The sequence below is a fragment of the Pipistrellus kuhlii genome, unplaced genomic scaffold (genome assembly GCF_014108245.1).
Source record: "Pipistrellus kuhlii isolate mPipKuh1 unplaced genomic scaffold, mPipKuh1.p scaffold_m20_p_20, whole genome shotgun sequence".
NCBI classification, from domain to species: domain Eukaryota; kingdom Metazoa; phylum Chordata; class Mammalia; order Chiroptera; family Vespertilionidae; genus Pipistrellus; species Pipistrellus kuhlii.
In genome coordinates, this window is record NW_023425516.1 from 8,249,053 (window position 1) to 8,273,682 (window position 24,630).

At 54.7% G+C, this 24,630-nt stretch overlaps 1 protein-coding gene across 1 annotated transcript; it reads right to left on the reverse strand.

Moving 5' to 3' along the window:
* Window positions 1-1,274: 1,274 nt before the first annotated feature.
* ADAMTS15 (ADAM metallopeptidase with thrombospondin type 1 motif 15) lies at window positions 1,275-23,686 on the reverse strand. The gene is made up of 8 exons (XM_036449389.2): window positions 22,194-23,686; window positions 12,686-12,818; window positions 12,028-12,195; window positions 11,508-11,791; window positions 6,731-6,908; window positions 5,382-5,563; window positions 5,099-5,274; window positions 1,275-4,168 (listed from the first exon to the last, which is right to left on the reverse strand). The coding sequence occupies exons 1-8, from the start codon at window positions 23,175-23,177 to the stop codon at window positions 3,394-3,396; spliced, it is 2,880 nt and encodes a 959-aa protein (XP_036305282.1). The 5' UTR covers window positions 23,178-23,686; the 3' UTR covers window positions 1,275-3,393.
* Between the last annotated feature and the right edge of the window lie 944 nt (window positions 23,687-24,630).

Here is a 24,630-nt window from a genome sequence, read left to right on the forward strand (position 1 = left end):
ATGTCATTGCGGACCCCTGGGGCTGCCCGGGCTAGGCAATGGGGTGGTATCGGGAGAGTTGGAAGGGGGAGGGAGACATTCAGCTCCCCTGGGGCTCGTGGCTAGAACTGCAGGCCTCAGGGCTGACTCACCCACCAGGGCTGGGTGCAAGCCAGGGAGCCACGGAAAGACTTTCTGGGTCACACACGCTGCCACGGGCCCTGCCAGCTTGGCCTGCCCGGGGCCAGCCAGGGCTCGCTGGGCAGGGGAGCAGGGCCCAGGGGGTCAAGACCTTTAGACCATTAAGGAGGCTTTTTCTCTACTGGGACCAAAAACGCATTCCTCTCCGGAGGATGGATTTCAAAGCAAACTGTTCCTGCCTCTCTTCAAAGGCCAGGAGATTAGGAAAGGGCTCCTTCCCTGCCTGGAAAGCTTCAAAAGACAGACAGCCAGGCTGTCTGCTCCAGGCGGCTCCAGTGTCAGTCACTAGCCCCTGACCCTACCTGGAGCTTCCAGAGGCAGGACCCAGCCTCCTCTCCTTTCTCCTTTATTTGCTGCGACATAGTAAGAAATATTAGCGTGGCCGGCGTGGCTCAGTGGTTAAGTGTCAACCCATGAACCAAGAGGTCGCGGTTCAATTCCTAGTCAAAGCACATGCCTGTCCCAGTCACCGCTAAACCACAGCCCCAGCTCCGTGGCTGGCACATGGTGGGTGCTCAGTAGATTTGGTATGAGTATTCGCAGAAGAGATGAAGTCACCAAGGCAGGACACAGGTTTAAATACTTACAACTTTATTAGGAGAAGGCTGTTGTCCCTGCAGCAGCCGGCCCCACGTATACACAGTATACACAGCCCGGCGGTACCCGGGTCTCCCATCCCCTGCGGAACACGGGATGCAAAGGAACCAGACACAGAGGGGGCTCCATGACGATGGTGCCCTCCAGGCCGGAAACACGCACGTCTCTGCACCTGCCCCTCCCCACCCCCCAGTGGGGCAAGGCCATGCGCTCAAACTCCTCCAATCAGTGCACACGGTGGGCAGAGGGGGCGGAGGGCTCCTGAGCCCAGGTCCCTCCTGGGCCACACCCCACCAAAGAAGTTGCTGGAGCACCCAGAATGTTCCTCTCCTCCTACTGGACATGAGACACCACCTTGGAGTTTTATTCCATCCCTAGATGCCTGTGCCTTGACGCTCATCTGTGCTCGGCCTTGGAGAGCATGGTTGGATTCATGAAATGGTCAAAGATCAGGACCAACCGCCCAAGTTGTCTTGGTCATACTTCTTTTGAAAAGAAAAGAAAAGGAAAAAAAGGGAAAGAAAAACATCACGGCAGACAAGGACAGCGAGACCCAGCCTGTGTCAGGAACAAGACTGCTTGTCCCTCCTTGGCATGACTCAGAAAGCTGCTCTGTGAAGGGCCAAGTACCCCACTGATGACAGCTCCCTTCCCCCACATCAAACCTACCCCTTCCTTTGTCCATCCCTCATGACCCCCACGGCCCTCTCTCCTCGCCAAGGACAGGTCCACCAGGCACAGGGCGCGGTGCTGTTGGTGGTGGTCAGGTCAGTGTCCAGCCTAGCATCCTGGCTCCTCTTAGCCCTGCAGCCTCCAGTGCTCGCTCCTGCGGGGCCAGGAATCCTCCTCCCTTAGTCTCCTAGGGAGACTGCAGCCCTGCCTCCAAGCCCAGCACACCCCTGCTCCAGGGGCTCTGCGCCCAGCTCAGCCAGCGTTAGACTAGGATGAGGACATCACCCCAGAGGCCCGCCTGGCTGCCTGGCTCATTTGCGGGTTCTGACTAAGAGGGGAAACCGAAGGAAGGCACGTGCCCTGATGTCACCTCGCTGAAGTCCAGGACTCATACCTACGCTCAGAAGCAGAACCTTCCATGTGCATCCTCATAAAGACACCCTGCTTGGCCAAAGTATCCAACCCCAAGACATCTTCCCAAAACGCCCTGGTTTCCACTCCCCTAGCATGTCTCCAAAGAAGACAGCTCGCCAGTTGCTCCCATTGGCGGTTCTCAAGGCCCCCGGGTCAGGTGACGGATTCTCGGTGTCTCCTGAGCCAGGGCACCTGAAGGGAGAGGGCACTTGTCTGTGTGTTGGGAGCCGCAGTACGTGGCCAGGCTGTGGACAGGAGGGAGCCATACACCCGAAACTCATCGTTGTGCCTGGACAGCTCAGTCCACAGAGGATGTGGCCAGGTCTTCTGGAAGCACCAGGACACCACTGCCCTGGGGGAGGGCCAACGGTGGGTTCCCAGAGAGAACAGCCTGAGGTAGCAACGAGTGAATCCCATTTTCCAACGGCAGACACCACAGCCTAGGACGCCACGTGACATGCCCAAGCCAGACTGCACGGAGCTGTCCGGATGAGGACCAACCTGCAGGCACGTGGAGTTTCAGCACCGGCCCTCCTGGGCACACCCATGCCCTCTCAGTAGGCCCGGGACCCTCGCCCCTGGGAAGGTGACGCAGAGCTGAAGGCATCAGCCTGATTGACACCTGCCTCCCTGGAGGAGGAAGCCATCAGAACCCGGGCCTCCTCCTCCTCCCACCCTAGAGTGACGTTCCCCCAGGCTCAGCCCAGCTGCAGGGACCACAGAGCCCTCGAGATCCCTCACCAGACCCCCTGCTTCAGCAACAGAATCCATCTCCCCTTATCCGTGCCAGCATTTTTCAAAATGGTCGGATCCCTCATGAAGACAACAGCTCCCTATCGACTTCCTATCCCTTCCCGCAGGGCCTCGGAGGACACTGGTGTGACAGCCCTCCCTCTGGAGGCCTGGATGACACAAGAGAAGAGGTGTCTCTTTAAAGGGGGGCCCAGAGTAGAAGGAAGATGAGGAACCTCAGGACTCCCCCATACATCCAGCTCTTCTCAAGAAGAGTGGCCCGGGCTGCAGGCACGTGGCACCTCCCTCTCCCTCCATGCCTGCTCACCCCCAGCCCATGCGCATGGTTCAGTCTGTCGGTCAGAAAAGGAAAGTAGGCTGAAAGCACCTTGTTCAGAGGCGGCTCAGAGCCCCTGAGGCCACCTGAGGGTGCCAGCTGCTGGGCCATGGCCCTTCCGGCAGCCTGTGGCCTCCCCATCGGGGGCCCAGGTCCCTGAAGTCTGCCTGGGAGCGGCCACCCTCCAGGTCTCTTGGGAACTGGGCCCCAGCACCTTCTTGCCCAGTACCCGCACCTCTCAGCCTCTCCCGAGACTGGGCCCTGGAGGAGCCAGGTGTGAGGTAGACTGTGTGTTAGTTACTCAGCTCCCCGCCCGAGTTCCGGGGATGGGAGGACACCGCTCGCTCCCACCCATGATCCTTGTCCCTGGATGTGGTGACATCGTGGCATGGGCCCCGGGCCACTACACCCGGCCCACAGCTCCCCGCTGGCCAGAACCCCGGAAGCACCGTCGGTCCCACTCAGCACGGCCTCAGGATGCAGAAGTCCAGCTCCTGGGGCTTCCGACGCAGGTTGCACTGGTCCCGGGCCAGCAGCCGCCCTCCGTGGCCCACACACTTGAGCGGACGCCTCTTGAAGCCGCGGCCGCAGCTCTTGGAGCAAGGTGACCAGGCCCCGAGCTCCCAGGTCGGGCAGGGGTCCCCACAGGCTCGCGTTTCCGCCGGCCGATGGTTGGCATTGCAGGCAGATGCTGGGCGCTGCCCGGGGGCTCCCCGGCAGACCACCACCCGCCTCTGCAGACCCCCACCGCAGGTCACGGAGCACGGCCCCCAGCTGCCGGCCACCCAGCGCGCAGCGGGCCTGTCATCCGGCTGCTCCACTTGATTGGAGAGGCTGAGGACACTGTTGTGGAGCACGGGGGGACCCCGCGGGTCCTTGGAGTGGGAGGACCTGTCCTCCCGGGGCTCCTTGGGCAGGTAGAAGGAATAGCGGACCCGCGGCGGCGTCATCTTGCCCACGGAGAGCACCTCCACGGTCAGGGGCTCCAGGATGGGCCGGGAGGCCTGCAGGCTCTCCACGGCCATGCCCGTGCCGCTGTAGCGCAGCACGCTGCCCTTCACCACCAGGTCCCGCTCTATGGGCGACACCACAAAGTGCCCGTTGAGCAGGTACTTGCCTTGGCTGTTCTTCAGGGCCAGGTAGTTCTCGTCGCCAATCAGCCCCTTGTAGCCGCGCTGGCGGATGTCAATGCTGGAGGCGCCTGCAGGGATGGCCACCACGAAATTGTAGCCGTGCCTGTGGAGGGAGGGGGTGCGCGTTAGACAGATGCCTGGGTGGGAAGGCCTGGATCCCACTAACGTCATAAAGATCCCCCTTTCACAAAACCTGGGGTGGCCCCAGCCGGTGTGACTCAGTGGTTGAGCATCGACACATGAACCAGGAGGTCACGGTTCAATTCCCGGTCAGGGCACATGCCCAGGTTGCAGGCTCAATCCCCAGTGTGGGGCGTGCTGGAGGCAGCCGATCAATGATTCTCTCTCATCATTGGTGTTCAATCTCTCTCTTCTTCTCCTTTCTCTCTAAAATCAATTATATATATATATATATATATATATATATATATATATATATATACACATACACACACACACACACACATTGCTGAAACCAGTTTGGCTCAGTGGATAGAACATCGGTCTGCAGACTGAAAGGTCCCAGGTTCAATTCCGGTCAAGGGCATGTACCTTGGTTGTGGGCATATCCCTGGTAGGGGTATGCAGGAGGCAGCTGGTCTATGTTTCTCTCTCATCAATGTTTCTAACTCCCTATCCCTCTCCCTTCCTCTCTGTGAATAATCAATAAAATATAAAATAATAATGTATATAATATATTTAAAATTTATATATATATATATATATATATATCAACTTCTATAAAACAACAACAAGGACTCTAGACAGACCCTAACAACTCTCTACCATACCCCTGAGCACCATCTGCTGAGTGGGCTCCTCCTTGAGCAGCCATCTTTGCAGCCATCTTTGCTTACTGAATGAATGAATGTCATATTCATAGAAGATTGTGAGTGGTCTCCCCAGCAAGGATACTGGCCAGGATCTGACATTTCCCCCCAATCAAACTCAAGCTTCCAATGCCTGGACGCTATGCCACTCACCCCTCCTCTCCCCTGCTCCCTGGCCACGCCCCCCAGGGCCGGGAACTCACATGGGCTTGGTGAAGAGTCCCGTCACCTTCTTGCAGCTCTTATTGTCTCCCCCGCACACCCCGCATTTGTCGAACTTCTTCTTGGAGCCCAGGTTCCCGTCGCAGCCTGCCTTGATGCACTTGCCCTGGACGCAGACCGAGGTCGAGTCAGGGGTACACAGTGTCCCATCAACTACCTGCAGCACCCCCGGGAGGGGGAGGAATGGAGAGAGGGACAGGTCACCTGGAGGCTTCCTCGAAGGCCTGGAACCTTCCCTGACCTCGTGGCCTCCAGGTCGCTCACCTTGGGGGCCAGCACGTAGAAGTAGCCGGTGCCGTTGGCTCGGCAGATGAGCTTGCACTTGTCCTGGGGGGACACCCCGGAGTACTTGGGCACCCACGACACGGTGAGGGTGAGCCGGTTGGTGCTATGGTTGTAGCCGTTGAAGGCCTCGCACTGTTCCTCCCGGAAGCTCTTGCCAGAGGCTGGGGAGGGAGCAAGCAGGTGCAGAAAGCTAAAGGTAGGGGGCCGAGGTGGGAGCAAAGGAGAGAGCCCTCCTAGGGCTTTTCCCCACCCTCAGCTGAGTGACCCCCAGCCCTGAAGCCACCCCATCTCAGAGGACTAAAGCAAGCTGGGCCCAAGGATGCAGGACATGGTGACAAGGCACCTTCCCCAGGACTCTGGCCTTAAAGCCGTTGTATCAGGCACGCTAACCCTCTGTGCTACAGAACCAGCCCTTCAGCAGGCTCCTGAAACCACTTTCAGAATGTCATGAAATGTATAAAATAAATTACATGGAATACTAATTCCATCAACATACAATGACCAACGTATTTGGAAACATATCGCGATATGTGTGCTTCTTTGTTATTACACAATAAATAACAAGACTCCATAATGAGTCTATAGCCCCAGTAATGTTGAAGTAGTGACAAGCACAAATGGCATTTTGAGAAATCCGCCGAAACTGGTTTGGCGTCAGCCTGCGGACTGAACAGTTCCGGGTTCGATTCCAGTCAAGGGCATGTACCTTGGTTGCGGGCACATCCCCAGTAGGGAGTGTGCAAGAGGCAACTGATCAATGTTTCTCTCTTATCAATATTTCTATCTCTCTATCCCTCTCTCTTCCTCTCTATAAAAAATCAATAAAAATATATTTTTAAAAAGAGAGGGAGAGAGAGAGAAATCCATGGCAACTAAAATGTAATGTGAAATAGCCATGATTTCTAACGGTGACAAAGTCATAGGTACTGCTACCACTACATTTTGGGTAGAAAGGTTAGTGAAAAGAAAAAAAAACTAAATTTCTAATAGAAGGAAGTTCTACATGTTAAATGTAAAAGGTTAATAAAAATAAAGATGTCATTTTCTTCTCACCCAAGGCCATGCTTCCCGGGATAATGAATTCCTGCTTATGTCTCATTCCCTGGGGCCATGCAGCCTCCCGTCTAAGCATCCAGCCAAGGGAGCAGACAGAGAAGTTATCCCAAAAGGAATGCGCACCTGTGCATTCCCAGGCTCTGGCCTAAGGCAGGCAATCTTCACTGTGCTAACTCTGTGGCCATGAATGACCCAGAGTGGGAGCTGTGACCTCCAGCCGGGCCTGCCTCCCCCAGGCCCAGGCCCAGACCACAGTTGCCCTCCCTCCTCACCTGAGCTGGGGCAGGGCTCCAGGTTGCAGGATCGGTACTTCACCCTCACCCCCTCGCAGTACTTGCCCCCGTTGGCCGGGGTGGGGTTGCTGCACTGCCTCCGGGCCAGCTGCACTCCCCCGCCGCAGGTGCGAGAGCAGGGGCCGTAGGGCTCCCATTTGGCCCAGAAGCCATCCACCTGTGGGGAAGAGTCTGTTACACCCCTGCAGGGGTCGGGGTGCCACACCCACACCCTGAGCCAGCAAGAGAGCAACACAGGCACAGCCTCCCTGGTCCCCTTCCTCCGAATGAAGCCCAATTCTACCGCCTCCTCTGCTCCTCACCCCAGTGGTGGTCAAGAGCAAGTCGGGCCGAAGCAGGTTTGGCTCAGTGGATTGAACTGAAAGGTCCTGGGTTCGATTCCGGTCAAGGTCATGTACCTTGGTTGCAGGCACATCCCCAGTGTGGGGTGTGCAGGAGGCAGCTGATTGATGATTCTCTCGCATCGATGTTTCTCTCTATCCCTCTCTCTTCCTCTCTGTAAAAAATCAATAATATATATATATATATATATATATATATATATATATATATATATATAATTTTTATTTTTTTTTTAAGAGTAAGTCGGGAAAATTTCCAAGTCTCAGGTCCTTCTTCCGCAAAAACAGGGCCGTAATACACAGGTGCGTGGTCACACAGAAGATTTACATGATGCAATGTGTATGAATATTCCTGGCATTGTGCTTGCCATCGTGCAGGAGTTCAAAGCGTCCCCTTACCTTTTGTTAGCGTATTTATAAGTCTCTAAATCTATGGCATGGCCAGCCCCCAGCTGTAGCCAGTCAACCACAGCTCTCTGGATACTTTTATCTCTACATGTTTACTAATGCAGACTTTTCCCAAAACCAGGCTGATCTTCACCCCACTTGGGGGCTGAATTGGAAGAAGTTTCACTATCAGCAGCTCTGACGCTTGTGTGAAGAGAAGATACGCTTAAGAGACTATGAGGCAATCTCACAACTCCACTTGGCTTTGGGCTGAATTATGCAGTGTTGTCTTATTTTCTAAGAGGGTGGAGAGGGGATAGGAAATTTATAGCCTTGGGGATGTTTTCCTTATGATGACAGTAAAGTGAATTTGTATCCCCCGAGCGCACATCAGTTGGGCAATAAAGGAGTCAGCCCCGAAAAAATAAGCCTGGGATTAAAACACTGTCACACATCATCCAAAACCGCTAATCCACACGGAGCTCAGAGGGAGCTGGCCGCATGCAATAGAAGAACTTGAAGTTATATTCATAGATTCAGCCTATCTGCCCGATCTATCCTTCTGTCAGAGAGTTCTGGCTTCGCTGTGTCCATGTGGCGGTTCTATCCTGTAAAAAACACTTTCTCCTCGAGCAGGAGCCCCACCTCATTCCATCCTTTTATTTCTAAGACAGTCCTCTGTGTCTGCTCTTTCTCCCTCCTCTTCGCTCTGTGCTGGCAATGCGGTTCTCATCCCCATTGCGCCAGGGAAGCCGCGCCCAATCAGCCACGGCCTCTCAAGAGTGAAAGAGCCCGTGGCTAGGCCTTGCTGTCTTTAGTATATATATATATATATATATATATATATATATATATATATATATATATATATTAATTGATTTCAGAAAGGGAAAGATAGAAATATCAATGATGAGAGAGAATGATTGATCAGCTGCCTCCAGCAAGCCCCTTATTGGGGATCAAGCCCACAACCTGGGCATGTGCCCTTGACTGGAATTGAACCTGGAACCCTTGCGACTGCAGGCCAATGCTCTATCCACTGAGCCAAACAGGATAGGACCGTCTCTAGTTTTCCTGCAGTTATTTAGCATTGGTCCCATGACTGCAGAGATGATGCTATGATTTTTCACCTGGCACCACTTCTTCCTACTGGTTTCTACAGGAAACATTCACCATGTGCCAATATTTGTTCATTCACCAAATCTCCATTGAGTTCCTACTACCTGTCTAACTCCATGTGCAACCAATCCTTGCCCTCAAAGCGACTGCTTCCAAGCAGAGCAAGGTGAACAATAAAATAAGCCTGTGCTGCCTGGCTGGCATAGCTCAGTGATTGAGTGTCAATCTAGAAACCAGAGGGTCACGGTTCAATTCCTGGTCAGGGCACATGCCAGAGTTGCAGGCTCGATCCCCAGTGTGGGTTGTGCAGGAGGCAGCCCATCAATGATTCTCCCTCATCATTGATGTTTCTATCTCTCTCCTTCTCCCTTCCTCTCTGAAATCAGTAAAAATAAAAATAAAAAATAATAAAAAGCCTGTGCATAGTGTCAGGTGGGGTTAAAAGCAGGTGGGAGAAAGAGAGATGCAAAGGGGCTCGGAGAGTTGGGGTGCTCTGTAGTATAAGGGGTCTCAGAGGCCTCACTACTGGGGCAACATTTTTGCAGAGGCCTGAAGGGAAGTACAGGAATGAGCTGTGCAGGGATCAGGGAAAGGGCACTCCATGCAGAGGGAGCAAATACGAAGACCTGGAGGAGGCAGGTACCCAGAGTGCTCCAGGGTCAGAGAGCGAGAGAAGCAGGGGAGGAAGAGAGTCTGGGCTCATTGGTCCTAAGAGACGCGTAAAGCCCAGGAGGGGCATGACCTGGCTCACAGTGAAGACTCCCTCTGGCTGCTCTGGTGGAAACAGTCTGTGAGAAAGTCTGTCAGGGAACAACCACAATAACCCAAAGAAGACGTGATGGAGGCCTGGACCAAGGTTACAGCAAGTGAGGTGGTGCATCTATTTTGGAAATAGAATCCACAGGAACTGCTGAGGTATTGGATGTGAAGTGAGAGAAAAATGGTGTTGGTGTGAGCAACGAAAAGATGGAGTTCCCAAGGCAGGAGTAGGGGAACTGATTGGGAACGTGGTTTCCCAGATGTTATGTCTACACTGTGTATCGGTTCCCTACGTGGAGATATCGAGATTGGGTGGGGCATTCTTGAGGTGTGTAGTTCAGGAGGCAGGTCTATGCTGGAGGTACCAATTTGGGAGTCTTTGACACAGAAATATAGTGTTTCCAGCCAGCGGTTGAGCTGAATCACCTAAGAAGTTAGCGGGAAGAGGGAGGAGGGCTGGGGACTGAGCCCTGGAGGTCTTGGGAGAAGAAGGGTGACTGTCCCCGGCGAAGGGCTAGGCTGCAGTTGAAACAGGTGAAGAGACTGATGAGAAAAGAGGTTGAGGATGTAGTAGGTTTTGCTGCTGATGGGCTGAGAATTACAGAAAGCATGGGGAAAGATGGTGCTTCTAAGAACACATTTCCTATATCTAATATCCTTAAGAAGTTATTATCTTTTTTTAATATATTTTATTGATTTTTTTTTTTTTTTTTTTTTTACAGAGAGGAAGGGAGAGGGATAGAGTTAGAAAAATCGATCAGCTGCCTCCTACTGGGGATGTGCCCACAACCAAGGTACATGCCCTTGACCGGAATAGAACCTGGGACCTTTCAGTCCACAGGCTAACTCTCTATCCACTGAGCCAAACCAGTTAGGGCACAAGTTATTATCTTCCTTATTGTCCTGACTCATCTCATTCTCAGGAGCAGGAGCTGGCCAGGACCTTCCAGTCTAAATGCTTCGATCCAGCCCCAAACCAGGAGGCAGCTGATTCGGATAGAGCCCTCATCCACCCAAAGCTCCAGCTGGCCCCGCCTTCCTGACTTCACTGCTTCATCTCGCCCTACTCACCCCTCAAGGCTCTCTTCCAATCAGAGCCCCTCGTCCAAGTTTTTTCAGTCCCCTCTAATGATCATCCAACTCTCATCCTGACCTCCCATGACACACTCTCATGCTTGTGCCTTAACACGTAACTCACGCCTCCCTGTGGCTTGTGTTACAGTTCCGTTTCCAGCTTCCCCACCAGCCTGTGAGCCCTCTGAGACATGGCCCACTTTTATTTGTTTTCCTGGCCACCACTGTGTCTTACACAGTCCCCTGAACACAAGGGGTTGTTGCCTAATAAGTGACTAAAGTTTAATTAAGTATATGTTCCCAGGACACAGACAAAGATTTTACATAATTCCATACCACACCCATCTCAGGGCAATTGCTAACGTGCTTGGTGAGTGCTTTTTTCGTTATATTGCTTCGGTGAACACACAACCCAAGCCAAGCCCACCTGCGGCTGGACTGGGGTGGGGAGGCAAGGATTGAGGGAGCAGAGGGACTTTTTATTCCTGCCTGGGAATGTACAAATCCCCTCACCATCCCTACCCAGCACCTGGAGAAAGTATTTATTATATTCAGAGAATATTTGGGGTTTTGAAAGAGTTCTGGTTTGATTGCTAATCCTGCTTATCAGGAAAAATAACGTTTTTCCCATTGTGGTTCGGCTTCAAAAACTAACGACCACAACAGAAACTGATGCTTGGCTCAGGATGCAGCAAATATGGAGGTTTGCCCAGGGGTCGGCTTCCTTGCAGCTTGGAGCCTTGCTCACCTCTGGCCCACAGCTCCCTGAACATGGAACACATTCAAAGAGCTGATGAGGGAAGAAAGGAAGGAAGGAACCAAAGAAGGAGCAACCCAAATATCAAGTGTTCAGCTTTGGGCTCCTCACTCTGGGTAAAGGGCTTTGCCCACCTGCCTAAGTCCTACCACATCTTTTCTTTCCAGTCTTAAGAGTCAAGAAGGGCAATAGAACCACAGACAGGGAAACCGAAGCACAGCACAGCAAGGCGACACAGTGATGGTCACATAGCAAAGCTGGGATGAGACAAGTTCCCTGTCGAGGTCCCCAAGGGTCTACTCCCCTCCGGCACACTCACCCTGTATTTATTGAGGTTGTGTCTCTCCACACAGGTCCCCTTGAGGCAGAACTTGCCCTCGCCGCAGCTGGTGCCATCTGCCCAGGGGAAGTGGCGGGTCTGGCACACCATCTGCCCCTTGGCCTTGCCGGTGCACCACAGTTTGGTGCAGTACTGCATATAGGGACAGGGCTTGGAGCCCACGCCGAAGGCCAGCTCGCACTGCTGGCTCAGGGTGTACCTGGCCCCCGGCAGGTCCTCAGGCAGGGCCACAGGCTTGCTGGGCTGGTCCAGGAGGCAGTCTCCTGCAGAGAGCCAAGGTCATGCATGAGGGATGCGCTGGGAAAGGTGAGGCTTGGCTCACCAGTATCTGAATTGTGGGGAGAGAATGAAGCAAGAGGCAATGGAATGGCAGACCCTCCTCAGAGCCCACCTTTTCGGGGTCATGTACACCTCTGGGTAACAGAAGACAGGTACAAAGAAGTGGCGGGCACCGCCAACAGTGATAAACTGACACTCCTCCTCGGTCGCCCCAGCTTACCGTGCCCACTGTCCAGGAAGTCGGTAATGATGGCAGCGCTGCAGGCTGACCAGGGGTTGGCGCGATCTATCTGGATGAGCGTTGGGGACATCATGTGGTTGGCCCGGAGCTTCCCGAACACCTCCTCGCACACTTTCACGTTGTCATGGGGCATGTTGAACACGTGGCCTGTGGGGTGAGGCAGGAGGGCTCAGTGGCTGTGCAGTGAGGAGGCAATGGGGAGAGGGAGTGGGGAGGAGGACCAGTTGGGGAAGCTAGAGAGCCGGGTCCATCAGGCTGGTCATTTCTATGTATTGATGGATTGCTTAGCACATGTCCCCAACATCATGTTCCTGTGTCCTCTGTCCCATCCAGGAGGCTGTGGGCTCAGGGAGGGCAGCAGTGTACGGAACACACTCTCCCCTTAGTGCCTGGTTGATGAGACAACGCTGATGGCTGACATTCTTGGACAATATCACTGGCCAACTGAGCTGGGGCAAGCAGAGGAAATCGAACAAAGTCATTGCTAGGGAAGATCCTGAGAGAGGATCCCTAAGGCTTTGGGCCATGAGAAAACACAGACATGCCCATGTGTCTCCCCTGCCAACACCCAGGGAGCCCAGAGAGATCCCCCAAGGGGAGCTCTCCCACCCCACCCGAAAGCCCTCTCCAGCCTCACCCAGCTCGTGGGCAGTGGTGAAGGCTGACGGGAGCCCATCATCCTCGATCACAGAACAGCTTCTCTTGGGGTCGCACATGGTGCCCACGTCAGCCATGCCCAGTGTGTCACAGGTGGTGGCTCCACACAGGTCCTGCCAGGCAAGGGAAGCAGAAGCCAGCCAGAGGTTAGAGACAGTAACAGACAGACCCAAGGGGAGAAAGAGCATTCCGGCTCACTCCCATTCCAAGCCTAACCGGGTGCAGCACCTTTTCAGCCAGGCCCTTTCCCAGGGGGCTGTGGGGCTGGCTATTCATGGGATTGACCCAGGCTGAGGGAGGAGGCCTCCAGAAGACAGCTCACAAGTCCTATGCTGGGATGTCCTGTAGGAGGAAATGAGGAGGAACCGAATTAAACTCCAGGGCCACTGCTTTATATAGAGCTGGCCTTCCAAACCAGAATATGGTGACTTCCACAGCTGGGCGAGTCTCTGCTTGTGTCTAACAGAGGCAGGCGGGGGTGGAAGGCAAGCATAGTGTCCATTCAGTCAGCTCTGTGCAGCCTTGGTCTTGGCTGAGTGGCTGCTTTTGGACAACCATGAATTAAGCTCAGACTCTCAGCCAAAGGGTCACTGGCTAAGGGCCCACCCATGCCTGCCATCCAGCCTCCTTGGGTTGGGAGGAGGCAGAGCGAGGCAGGCCCAAGCTTCTGTCCAGACCAGCTCATTGGCTATGGAAGCTCAGGGGGACAGTGGGCCTAGTGGCTTCTAGGAAGGAAAACAACTTAAGTGGATTGTGACCTAAGCAGGAAGGTCCCTCTTTCTGTACTGAAAGGTAACTTGCTACCAGAAGTAGGGCTTCTAGCAATACCCCTGACAGGAGGCACTTCTGGGGATATGGAGGCCCTTGGTGGCTACCTCAAAGAATCTATTAAACAGTATGAGCCAGTGATGCATCTAAATACTGCAAAGCCCAAGACCTGGAGCTAGAATAAGACACTTGCATACATTGTGCTCCTCTTTTTTTTTTAATATACTTTTTAATTTATTTCAGAGAAACAGGGAGTGATAGAAACATTAATGATGAAAGAGAATCATTGATCGGCTGCTCCTGCACGCCCCTACTGGGGATTGAGACAACCCAGTCATGTGCCCTGACCAGGAATCAAACTATGACCTCCTGGTTCATAGGTTGACTCTCAACCACTAACCCACACTCCCTGGGCCATTCTGCTCCTCTTAAGAAGACACTGCTGACCAATGATGCTGGCTCTCTCCTCTCTCCATCTCTGCCTTTCTTGTGGAGGGCACGTTGCAGCAGACGTGAAACTATTACATCCCCACAACAGCCTTAGGAGGCAGGTATATTATGTGCCTATTTGTCAAAGGCGGAAACTGAGCGTCATGATCATAGTTCATCATGGTGATGATTTATCAAATGTTGACACTGTGTGTGCACTTCTCACATGTGACCCTGCTGAATCGTCACCACATCCCACTAGAATAATGACTATTGTCACCTTCTGCAGACAGGAAGCTGAGACTTGGAGAGGTTCATGTCTCAGGCAAAAATATGCCCTTGAGGTCGGTAACAGTCAGCACTATTTCCAGACTTCACACTTCACAGTCAACTGCCTGATGCCTCCTTAGCGAACCTTCCAGAGAAAGAGCTGTGCATGTTCTCCTCTGGAAGCTCAGGTGTTTACAGAAACACACACACACACACACACACACACACACACACACACACACATACACACACAGCTGTTGGCTTCCTTCTCTTAAGGGCTGTGTGCGCATGTGCATGTGCAAGTATGTGCTGACATGGGGGAAGGGAGGGCAACCCAATTAGTGAGGTTAGGGGGCATAGGAGGAAAGGGGGTCATGGTTAGCAAAATTTAATCCAAAGCCTTCAGAAGTTTACCACCTGAGCAGTGGAACTTGGCTTCCATGGTCAGGTGATAGTCACACCTCCTCGTGAGCGAGGTTATCCGGCCAGAGAACTGCCAGGGTGACCAAACTGAGCCCACGGTCAAGGACAGGCAAAACGCCTGGATACCCTCGAGCTGCTGTCCTGTGCTGGCGTGTGGCCCTCCCTCCACTTCTGGGAGCCCCGGGGGTGAACTTCAAACTTCCTTCCTTTCCAACTACCCTTCCCTCTCCAAGGTTCAGAAAGATCTCCTTCCCAGGGATTCTAAAACCTAAAGACAACCGCTGCCAAAGCTTGGGAGGGGAAGTGCACGTGACCAGCAGTTTAGGGAACGTGGCTGCTGGGGAACAGCAGTGAGTCCTGTGGACCCACTGGTCATGCAGCTAAAGTCTCGCAATGAGGAAGGTGGAATGAAGGTTTATGCAGGGGCACAACGAAGGAGGTTGGGCAATGGGACCCATATGTCCCTGAACGCTAGAGTACAGGCTCCCCTAAGGCAGTGGCCCCGGAAAAGTCTAGCCTGATGGTCAGAATCTGTAGGACAAGCATGTTACGTGGCCCTGGGCACCACGAATGCCCCCTGTTAACCTATGTGAGAGAGAGGATACAGGACTACGGAGCCTAGATTCTGGTCCTGGTCCTGTCCCCAAGTACATGTGTGACATTGGACAAGTCCCTGCTCTCCTCAGGGCCTCAGCTTCCAACGCTTGGGAAGGGCCCATTGTCACCCTGAACCAAGACCGTACCGTGGCCCTGCACCTCTGCTGCCTCTGCAATCCCAAACTCTCAGCCCCATCTGGCCTTCGGGGCTGTAAAGAGACAGAGTCTGGTCTACTTTCAGAATGGAAAACAAGGAGGATCATCTCGCCTACTGACCCATGCGGGTAGAGTGAAACAAACTCACAGAAAGTGAAGGTCACCCAGGTACAAGTTCAGAGTCCTGTCCCCTCTGTCCCAGGAATGCCTAGAGCAGGTGAGGAGCTCAGCCTGAGTCTAGGCAGCCCTGGAGCTCAGTGGCCCGGCCAGAGGCCTCCTTCCAGCCTCCTTCCTCTCAGGGAAGGTGGACTCTCTGTGGAGCAGAGACAAGCAGCTGCAGGCCGTTCCTGGCCAGGAGCAACCTGTTCTTTCCATTAAGAAGTCCCAGTTTCCCTGGATCAAATAAGAGGAACGAAGAGAGAGCTGGCAAATGTCCTGTGGGTCAGGGTGTAGCGGAGAGCAACTGTCCTAGGGTAGCCCGTTCCTTCACTGTGGCAAGATGCAGCTGTTTGTGGTCAGAGGCTCTGCCTGTCCTCCCTTCCCCCGGCGACTCGCTGGGCCACAGTGCCGAGAGCGCCTGCAGGCAGTGTGCGGGGCCATGGGGCCTCATGGGTGGCACTGAAGGCCTCCACCCTCCGGAGTGAACTCAGATGCACTCAGATTGTGTTAACCTCTTTAGCGCAAGGTCTCCTCTCCATAAATGAAAACTGCTCTGGCTCTTCCTGCCTTGAGAATGTGCTCGCTGCTCAGCCCAGTCCATACCTCCCTCACCGTTTCTAATCGTCCATCATTGCTCCTCGGAGCTGCAGGTGACCCAAGAGCCATCTTAGCCAAGAACTTAGTCCTGTTGGATTATTCTTGACTAACTGTCCCTTTCTATAAAATCATTTAAGATTGGAGCCACAATTTGAAAATAAATAAAGAAGAACAACACCTTGGCCCTGGCCGGTGTGGCTCAGTTGGTTGAGCATTGTCTCATGTCCCGAAAGGTTGCTTGTTGGTTCCATTCCCGGTCAGGGCACATGCCCAGGTTGGGGCTCTGACCCCCAGTGGAGGGCATGCAGGAGGCAGTCAATCAATGCTTCTCTCTCATCATTGATGTTTCTATCTCTCCCTGACTCTCTGAAATCAATAAAAAAAAATTTTTTTTAATCTAGCAATTCATTGCTAGGCCAATGTGAGTAAGGCTGCCTGGTGAAGAGGAGAACTTGACCTTCTATATGCAGATTGGGCATCACTGGACTCTAAAGCCCTCATGGTGTACGATGGTATTATAGCAAGAGACTGAGGCCATCAAAACCCCAAGAACTCCTTCAGTGAGGAAGAAAAGGAATCCACAGCCCACAGGAAGACCAAACTTTCTCTAGAAATCACCTGTTCACAAGGGGCCACAGTCCAAATGCAATGACAGTGGCTAACGTTTCTTGAGTCACTACTACGTGTGGAATACTGCTTGCAGAGTCTTACCTGTGGCAGCTCATCACATCCTCACATCAGCTTTAGGAGGGAGATCCCTTATGAGGCCCCGTTTTACAATGGGACCCAGAGAAGCTTAGTAACCAGGCCAGGGTCAGTGAGCCCAGGGTTGGGCTGGGAGGGAGGGACAGAGGAGGACTGAAATCCAGGCAGCGCAGCCTCAGAACGGAGCAATTCCCACAAACATGCATTGCTTCCAGTCCACATGCACCCCAAGAATGAGCATGCTGGGGAACCTCAAGAGGGCAAGACTGTCCACCCCAGCCCCCAACCCCAGAGCAGCCGATCTCCAAATGGGAAGAGGTCAGGGAGGAGGTAGCAGCAGGATTAGCTTTGGAGACCGCTCTTAGCGCAGTGTCTGCACCAGCTCCCTGGTTGAGCAAGCTTTGGCTCCGTGCCCCACACCTGCACTGACACACTGACCCCATCCCTGCTGTGTACCCTGCCTGCTGGCTCCTCACGGGGCCCCTCCTTTCTCCAGGGAAAAGCCTGATGGCAAAGAGCCCAGATGAAATGCCAGAGGAGCCTAAACTCCCTCTCCCAGCCCTGCAGCCTGACAGCCTAAGACAACGTTGGATTAACGAGCCCCAGGCAGGGAGGTGACATACCAAGCCCTGTGGCCACGTGCCGCCCTGTCACTGTGTCGGTGCCTTCCTTCCGTGAACACACACAAAACGACAGTGTGTGCAGGGGCCCAGCAGAGGTAGAGAGGTCCTGCCTCCCAGGAGCTGACAGATCAGGGGGAGTGGCACATGCTGGAGCCGCAGTTCCCACACAAGAACAGGAATGTCATCAGATGGGTGTCAAGGAAACTTGCAAGGGCCACAGGACAAAATACTTTTGATCAGGCCTGTCCCAGGTGTAGATTCTGGCAAAGGACCGGTAGGTAACCATTTAACAACAGCAAACATATATAGTTTGCCACCCATCCACGGGGGATATGTTCCAAGACCCCCAGTGGATGTCTGAAACCATGACTAGGGCTGAACTCTATGCATTGTTTCTTCCTACACCCCTATAATAGAGTTTAATTTATCACTTAGGCACAGTAAGAAATAAGCAATGAAATAGAACAATTTCAACAATATCCTATCTAATAAAGAAAGAATATGCTAATTGGTCCTCACGCCATGGCAAAGATGGTGGCGCTCACAGCCAATAAGGAGGGAAAATGCTAATTAATTGCCCGCCCTCAAAGATGGAAGTGCCCAGAGCCAATAAGGAAGGAATATGTTAATTGCTGCCATGCCCTCAAAGATGGTAGCATCCACAGCCACAAGATGGCAGTGCCCAGTCCCCTCAGCTCCCCAGCTACCCAGGGCTGGCCTGAGATGCAGGCAAGCCTCGGATGGCGGTAACCAGGGCTGGCCAAGGCTTACGCTGCTGGCAGTGGCAGCAGCAGAGAGGTGACGGGGCATCGCCTTCTCTTGATCGCTGGGTAACCTCCTGCCCCTGAGGGCTCCCAGACTGTGAGAGGAGGCAGGCTGGGCTGAGGGACCCCCCTCTCCAGTGCATGAATTTTCATGCACCAGACCTCTAGTACTGAAATAAAAGATAAGTGAATGTGGTCTCTTTCTCTCCCAAAATATCTTATTTTGATATTTTGCACTCATCTCTGCACTGAAAGAAAGCACTTTACAGCTTCTTGTTGGCGATTGGAACTGCCAGCATCACCACTCCCCCAGTTTGGAGCCATTATTCGGCAGAATCATGCTGACTTGAATACAAGCACTTCAATACCACAACAATTGATCTGATGATAACCCAGAGGGCTGCTATGCAACTAACAGCATTCAATTTAAAACATATGTTGCCCTAGCCAGTTTGGCTCAGTGGATAGTGCGTCAGCCCGTGGATGGGAGGGTTCCTTGTTGGGCTCCCTGACTCGTGGTGAATTCCTGGGGGCCAGAGGACACATCTTACTAGCATCTCTAACTCCATGGCCCAGGATAGTACCTGGAAATAACAGTAGCTCGGTGAGTGTTAGAAGAATGTACAAATACATGAACAGAAGCAAGTCTATCACAGTTACCCAAACAGCAGAGGCTCTGGGCCTGGAGAGAGAAGAGGGTCTCGCACGGACTAGCTGGCTCCAGCCGCCAGAGCAACAGGAAGCCTCAGAAACTCCCCTCCTCGGAAGTCAGGGTCCACCCAGAAAGCCTGGCTGGGCTTCCGCACAGCCCTGGTTGCAATCCTGTGCTGACCTCACCCTGCTGTTATGAGGCTGCAAGCTGATCGCCTCAGAAAATGAGATGCACGCTTCCTCCAGGAACATGAACTTTCTCTGAATCGTTAAGCAAACTCCTCAGATGGTCAAAATATGTGTCGTGTGATCCACTCCTTTCTCCCTTTGTGCACAGGAGACTCCCTGGGTCTCGTTTTCCCAGTGTTTTGATGTCAACACCCCACGCCCCTCCCACTGCCTGCCAAGGACCACAGCATCTCCCCACAGTCCCGCCCGGGCTTGTTGTCGTACACAGCAGCTCGATGGGCGGTCCAAGGATGGTGGGGGATGGGGGCTCCAGTGCTGCAGGTCCTGTCACTCTTACTGCTCTCCTTTCAGGTCCCCCTGGCACCTGGAGCTCCAAGGGACCAAGCCTGGCCCCTTCCTAACCGCTTTCTCTCTGTGGAAACCACAACGAGAGTATGTGATCAGTTAGAGAGTCACTAGGCAGTTTGCCGATTTCTCTGGGAGAATCAACAAATAGGTGACTTGCTGAAACCGGTTTGGCTCAGTGGACAGAGCGTCGGACTGCAGACTGAAAGGTCCCAGGTTCAATTCCAGTCAAGGGCATATACATTGGTTGCGGGCACATCCCCAGTAGGGGGTGTGCAGGAGGCAGTGGTCGATGTTTCTCTCATCGGTGTTTCTAGCTCTCTATCCCTCTCCCTTCCTCTCTGTAAAAAAAAAAAAAAAATCAATAAAATATTTATTTATTTTTTGAAAGAAAGAAAGAAAGAAAGAAATAGGTGACTCTAAAAGTGTTCCTCCCCTCTGGAGCCCTTCTAAACAAAAGCTGACTTACAAAATAAGTGCATTTCTAAAAACTTCTCATCCAAACAAACTACATGTACAGAATATATATATCATTCCAATTTTAGTTTGAAATGCATTAATTACATGGTCATTGTACACGGGGCTTAAGCAGGGCAGCTCATGCATCCGACATAAAAGATAACTACTGACCCTCCCGAAGTGAAACAAGAGTCCCTCCCGCCGTGTCGGAGGGTAGCAGGCGACGCCTCCCGGTTCCCGGAGGCCACATCTGGAAAGCGCAGCTGTGCACGCATGTTCTCATCGCATACTGTACCTTCCCCGGGGGAGCTCAGGAATGAGCAGCTCCTCAGGCTCCGGGAATGCAGTGGGCTCTGCAGCCGGCGCTGGCCGGGCGGAGAGGGAGCAGCGTTCACCCTAACTCACAGAGTACATACGTGGAGGACAGACCTGCCCACGCGGCCTCCCCACTGTCTGGCTTTGCCCTCTGGACAACAGAAAGCTTCCAAAAGTCCCATCTTGCTCGTCCCCATCTCTGACCCAAGCAGTCATGCATCTTGGACCCATTAATGCCTTGTCAACATAGCCCCTAGGGTCTAGCTTACACTCTGATACACAGAAGCTGGCCTGCTGCTTGATGGCTTCTTCGTCACAAGGGAGGTCCTTCTTTGGACTGCATGGCCCGGGGTCCCGGCGGGAACCCTCTTCCCAGGGCTGGTTCCAAAAGTTGCCTGGCCCCCCCGGCGGCAGAGGCGGAGGTCTGGTGCTTCACAGCCGGCGAGTGGCCTCCCTCCACAGGGCATCCCAGGCAGCGGGTGAGCGGCAGCTGCTTTGCCCATTAAGCTATCCTGCGCTCGGCCTGTGCTTGCTTCCCCCCGGCAATCTGCCTGCTGAGTTGGCCTGTGTGCAGAGGTCAAAGCCACCTCCTTTGTCATTTCCCCATGACTCAGGCGGTGCTTGTGAGGCCTGGGCAGTGGCCGCTCCATAGACCTCAATTGGAAGAATGAGCGCAAGGAAACAGACGCGGGCCAGAGACCTCCCTAGAGAAACCAGGTGGTGGGAGGAGGAGGCTGGGAAAGGAGGAAGTTCAACTGCGGGAAGGGACGGGCTGTGCCAAATGGGTTAGTGCAGAAGGCTCCGGCTCCGGCTTCGAGGGGCCATTTGGAAACTGGAGATACTCAGAGCCCCACGGGTGACCATGTGCTCTGTGCCCACTGTGCCCTCCCAGAACGCTGTGGTATGGCCCAGATTCAAGTGGCAGCCCCCAAAAGCAGAGGAAGAGGGTCATGTGAGTGCCCCTTTTCCTCCCAGGCTTCAGGAACTATCAAATTTTAAGAATCCAGACACTTCCCAGGACCCAATCACTCTAACATCTACGAACCTCCACTTTCCCAGGCCCACAGCAAGGGCACAGCTGCTTTTCTGATCTGCTTTCTAGTCCCAACAGTCAGTCTCTTTCCAACCCTGTAGCTAAGGTCTCCAAGGCCCTGCCCTGAGCTCACATTGGCCACACGGCCTGGGGCAGAAGCCGGAGCACTGCAGTCCGGGCAGTCGCAAGTAGTTTCGGTGATTTGAGGTCAGGAGCAACCTCACCTGGGGCCAAGGGTCACCATCCACTGACATGGACATGGGAACATGGAAAAAGATCTTCCCAACTTAGCTCCCAGTGAAACTTCAAACTCCAAACCAGTGCCCACATAGATGGCTTGCTCTGAATGTACTGCAAGCCCCTCGAACAGAAGATGGGCCCAGCACAAGGAGGCAGCAGCCATGACCGAGGGAATGGTCCCAGTACTTCCATCCGCCCTGTCCCTATAACCTACAAACTATCCCACATCCAGGTTTTCCGGGCCCAGAGCAGAGAGGACACACGGAACATGTCACCCATGAGAGAGGTAGCCAGGTGCTGAACCGGGCCATGTGGATCATCGGGGTGCCAGATCTACCGGCAGAAGGAGGGGACCTGGGTGTCTGAAGCAACTTAGCTGCCCCCATGGAAAGGGGCGGACTTTCCCCCACCCGCCCTCTGCAATGCCTATCTGCCTGGAAGCCAAACTGTGGCTCCCGGCTCCTGGGCGGCAACTTCCTGGGCTCCGGCCCCTTGGCACCTAATCCAGGAGGCGCTGATTGGCCGCGCCAGGCCAACACCTTCCGACCGCCCACGTGCAGCCAGGCGCACTGGAGCCAGAGTTCGCTGAGCCTAGGAGCGGGCTCTCCCTGGACGATCCAACGTGAGAATCGGAGATTGATGAAATTTGAATTGGGGGTGTGGGGAGGATATTGCGCGCACAAAGCATATCTAGAGAGCTAAGGGCAGGGGCCTGATGGGAATGAAGCTGTGCGGGTCCAGAGAGAGGTGACAGACGGAACTCACCTGCCTGGTGAATAGGATGGCGGTGTCCCAGTACTCAGGGTGCTTGTCGCTCACTTTGTTGAGCTTCTTCTGCCAGGCGCAGAAGTTGCGCAGCGTCAGGGCCGCGTTGCCAGTGACCTTGGGCCCCGCGTTGCGGTCCCCGAGGAGCAGCACCTTGACCACCACGATGCTGATGGGGTTGAGGATGCTGGGGTGGCGGTAGAGCCGCGCCGCCGTGGCCAGCAGCGTCAGCAGGTAGTGCTCCAGGTCCTCACCGTGGAACTTGACCATGGACTCGTCCGCCACCACCAGGGTCTCCACGTAGCGCGGGATGGACACGAAGCGCTTGGCGCGCCCGGACCGGCGCCCGCCGCGTCCCTCCGCTAACCCGGCCCGCCGAGGCTTGTAAGGGTCCAGCGCCCGCAGGATGGCGGGGTTCCAGCCTGAGGCCACTCCGCAGCGAGAGGTGGGGTCCCCCGGAGGCCCGCCGGGGGCGCCGCGGCGCTGGAGCAGGTGTGCGCCCTGCCGGTTGCGGTGGCGCTGCGCCCCGGCGGCGGGCGCGCTGGCGTTGGGCAGCGGGCGGATGACATACTCCGCGCCCCGGTACCCGAAGGCTCCACGCAGCCCCCCGCACAGGCTCACGGCGGCGAACGAATCGGGGTCGGCGTTCACGTCCCCGGAGTAGAAGCACCGGCGCAGGTCTGGGGCGTCGGCGGCGGGGCGCCCCCGGAGCGGGACCCCTCCCAGATGCTCCGTGGCGAAGGCGGGCGCCAGGAACTGGGCATCCGGCGTCAGGTGGAGGTAGAAGTCCTCCCGGAAAGCCGTGATCTGAAAAATGAGCCCCTGCTCCTCCCCAGGGGGGTCCTCGGGGCCCCGCCGGTAGTACTGGCGGCCATTGAGGTCCGGGTCCAGGAGGATGGGCACCACCACCTCCCGCTCTGGCTCCGCGCCGCCGTCCGCGGGCGCCCCGACGAGAGCCAGGGCGACGATGCCCAGCAGAAGCATGGCGCCGGGCAGCGCACAGCCTAGCGCTCGGAGCAGGAGCAGCCGGAGCAGCCGCCCGCCGGCGCGATCTCGGTTGCAGCCCGGGACCCTCCGGGCTGCCCGCCGCTCCAGGGAAGGAGAGCAGAGAGAGGGCGACAGCTCCCCGAGCGGCGAGCCGGGAGCGGGGACCGGGCGCCCTGCAGCCCGCGCCTCCTACCTGTGCCCTCCTCCCTAGCACAGCGCGCAGACGAACTTCAGTGCAACCCGCTGTCAAGTGCAAGGCGAAGCTTTGCAGCCCAGACCCAGAGGGAGGTGCCGGCCGGGGCCGCTTCTCCTCCCAGCTGCAGCCACTCGCAGCGCCACAAACAGGGCGCTGGGCGAGCCTATTAAAGGCCCCCTTCTCCTTGGACTGCCCAGTCGGCGCCCCTCCTTCTCTCTCTCGCCTCCCAGCCTCCCAAAGCTTGCAGCTGGGAGCCTCCGGGGGCCATCGAAGAACTCAGTCCCGCCTCCTGAGCCGAGAGCCACTTGGCGGGGAGGGAGTGGCGTTGAGCAGAGGCAGGAGAAGGCGTGGGCTGGCCAGGGAACAGGACTCTCAGTTCGCGTTTTTTTGTGTGTTTTGTGGTTTTTTGTGTGTGTGGTTTTTTGAGGGGTTTTTTGCCCTCAAGTTATGCCCTGGTGCCCGACACGCCCGACCCATCGCTTACCACCACGCACAAGGCAGTTAAGTTGAGTTGACAGAGTTGGGAATGAAGACTCACCACTGCCCTCTCGCCCCCAGCCCCCTCCCTGTTGCAACATCCCTGTGGTTCTTCATGACTCTGTCCCCTGAAAGAACCAGAACCAAGAATGATTCCTGTGGATGTCCTCATGCCAGGAGGGCAGCTTCAGAAGCCCTTTCAGAAACCCAGGGCCACCTGTGCCCACAGGCTGCCCAGGGGGCCGTGTTGTGCTGGCTGGGTTGGCGCAGACTTGTTCGATGTTCGGGCATTCTGCCAGTCAGCTGTTAAACACGGGCGTTATTAAAAAGTTCAATTCTACAAACTTACAATTATAAATTATGTTTAAAAACAAACCTCGTCACCCCCTAATCGACTATCGGGCTCTGAACCACCAACCCTCCAGGACAAACCCACAGTTTTCAAGAGAGAGCAGGAGGAGGAGGAGGGAAGAGGGTGGAAATGCTGAATGGGCATGCTGCTCTCTGAAGGGATCCTGGTGGGAGTGTTTACACCACGGAAACAGGCGAATGCTGTGCCTCAGGGCTTGGGGAAGAGAAGGGAGCCTGTGTTCAGCAATGGCCAGCTCACCAGGGCCTGGTGGGGATGTGCAGAAAGATGATCTTCCAGGTAGAAAAGCCAGAGGGGCCGAAATCTGTTTGGCTCAGTGGGTAGAGTGTTGGCCTGCGGACTGAAAGGTCCCAGGTTCGATTCTGGTCAAGGGCATGTATCTTGGTTGTGGGCACATCCCCAGTAGG

Bases quoted from the DNA above. Each gene is read 5' to 3' on its own strand.
- ADAMTS15 (XM_036449389.2), bottom strand. From the start codon at position 23,177: ATGCTTCTGCTGGGCATCGTCGCCCTGGCTCTCGTCGGGGCGCCCGCG. The intron at 11,792-12,027 runs GTAAGCTGGGGC...GGCTCTCTGCAG, and splicing joins CTTCCTGGACAGTGGGCACG to GAGACTGCCTCCTGGACCAG. The intron at 5,275-5,381 runs GTGAGCGACCTG...GGGGTGCTGCAG, and splicing joins TCTACGTGCTGGCCCCCAAG to GTAGTTGATGGGACACTGTG.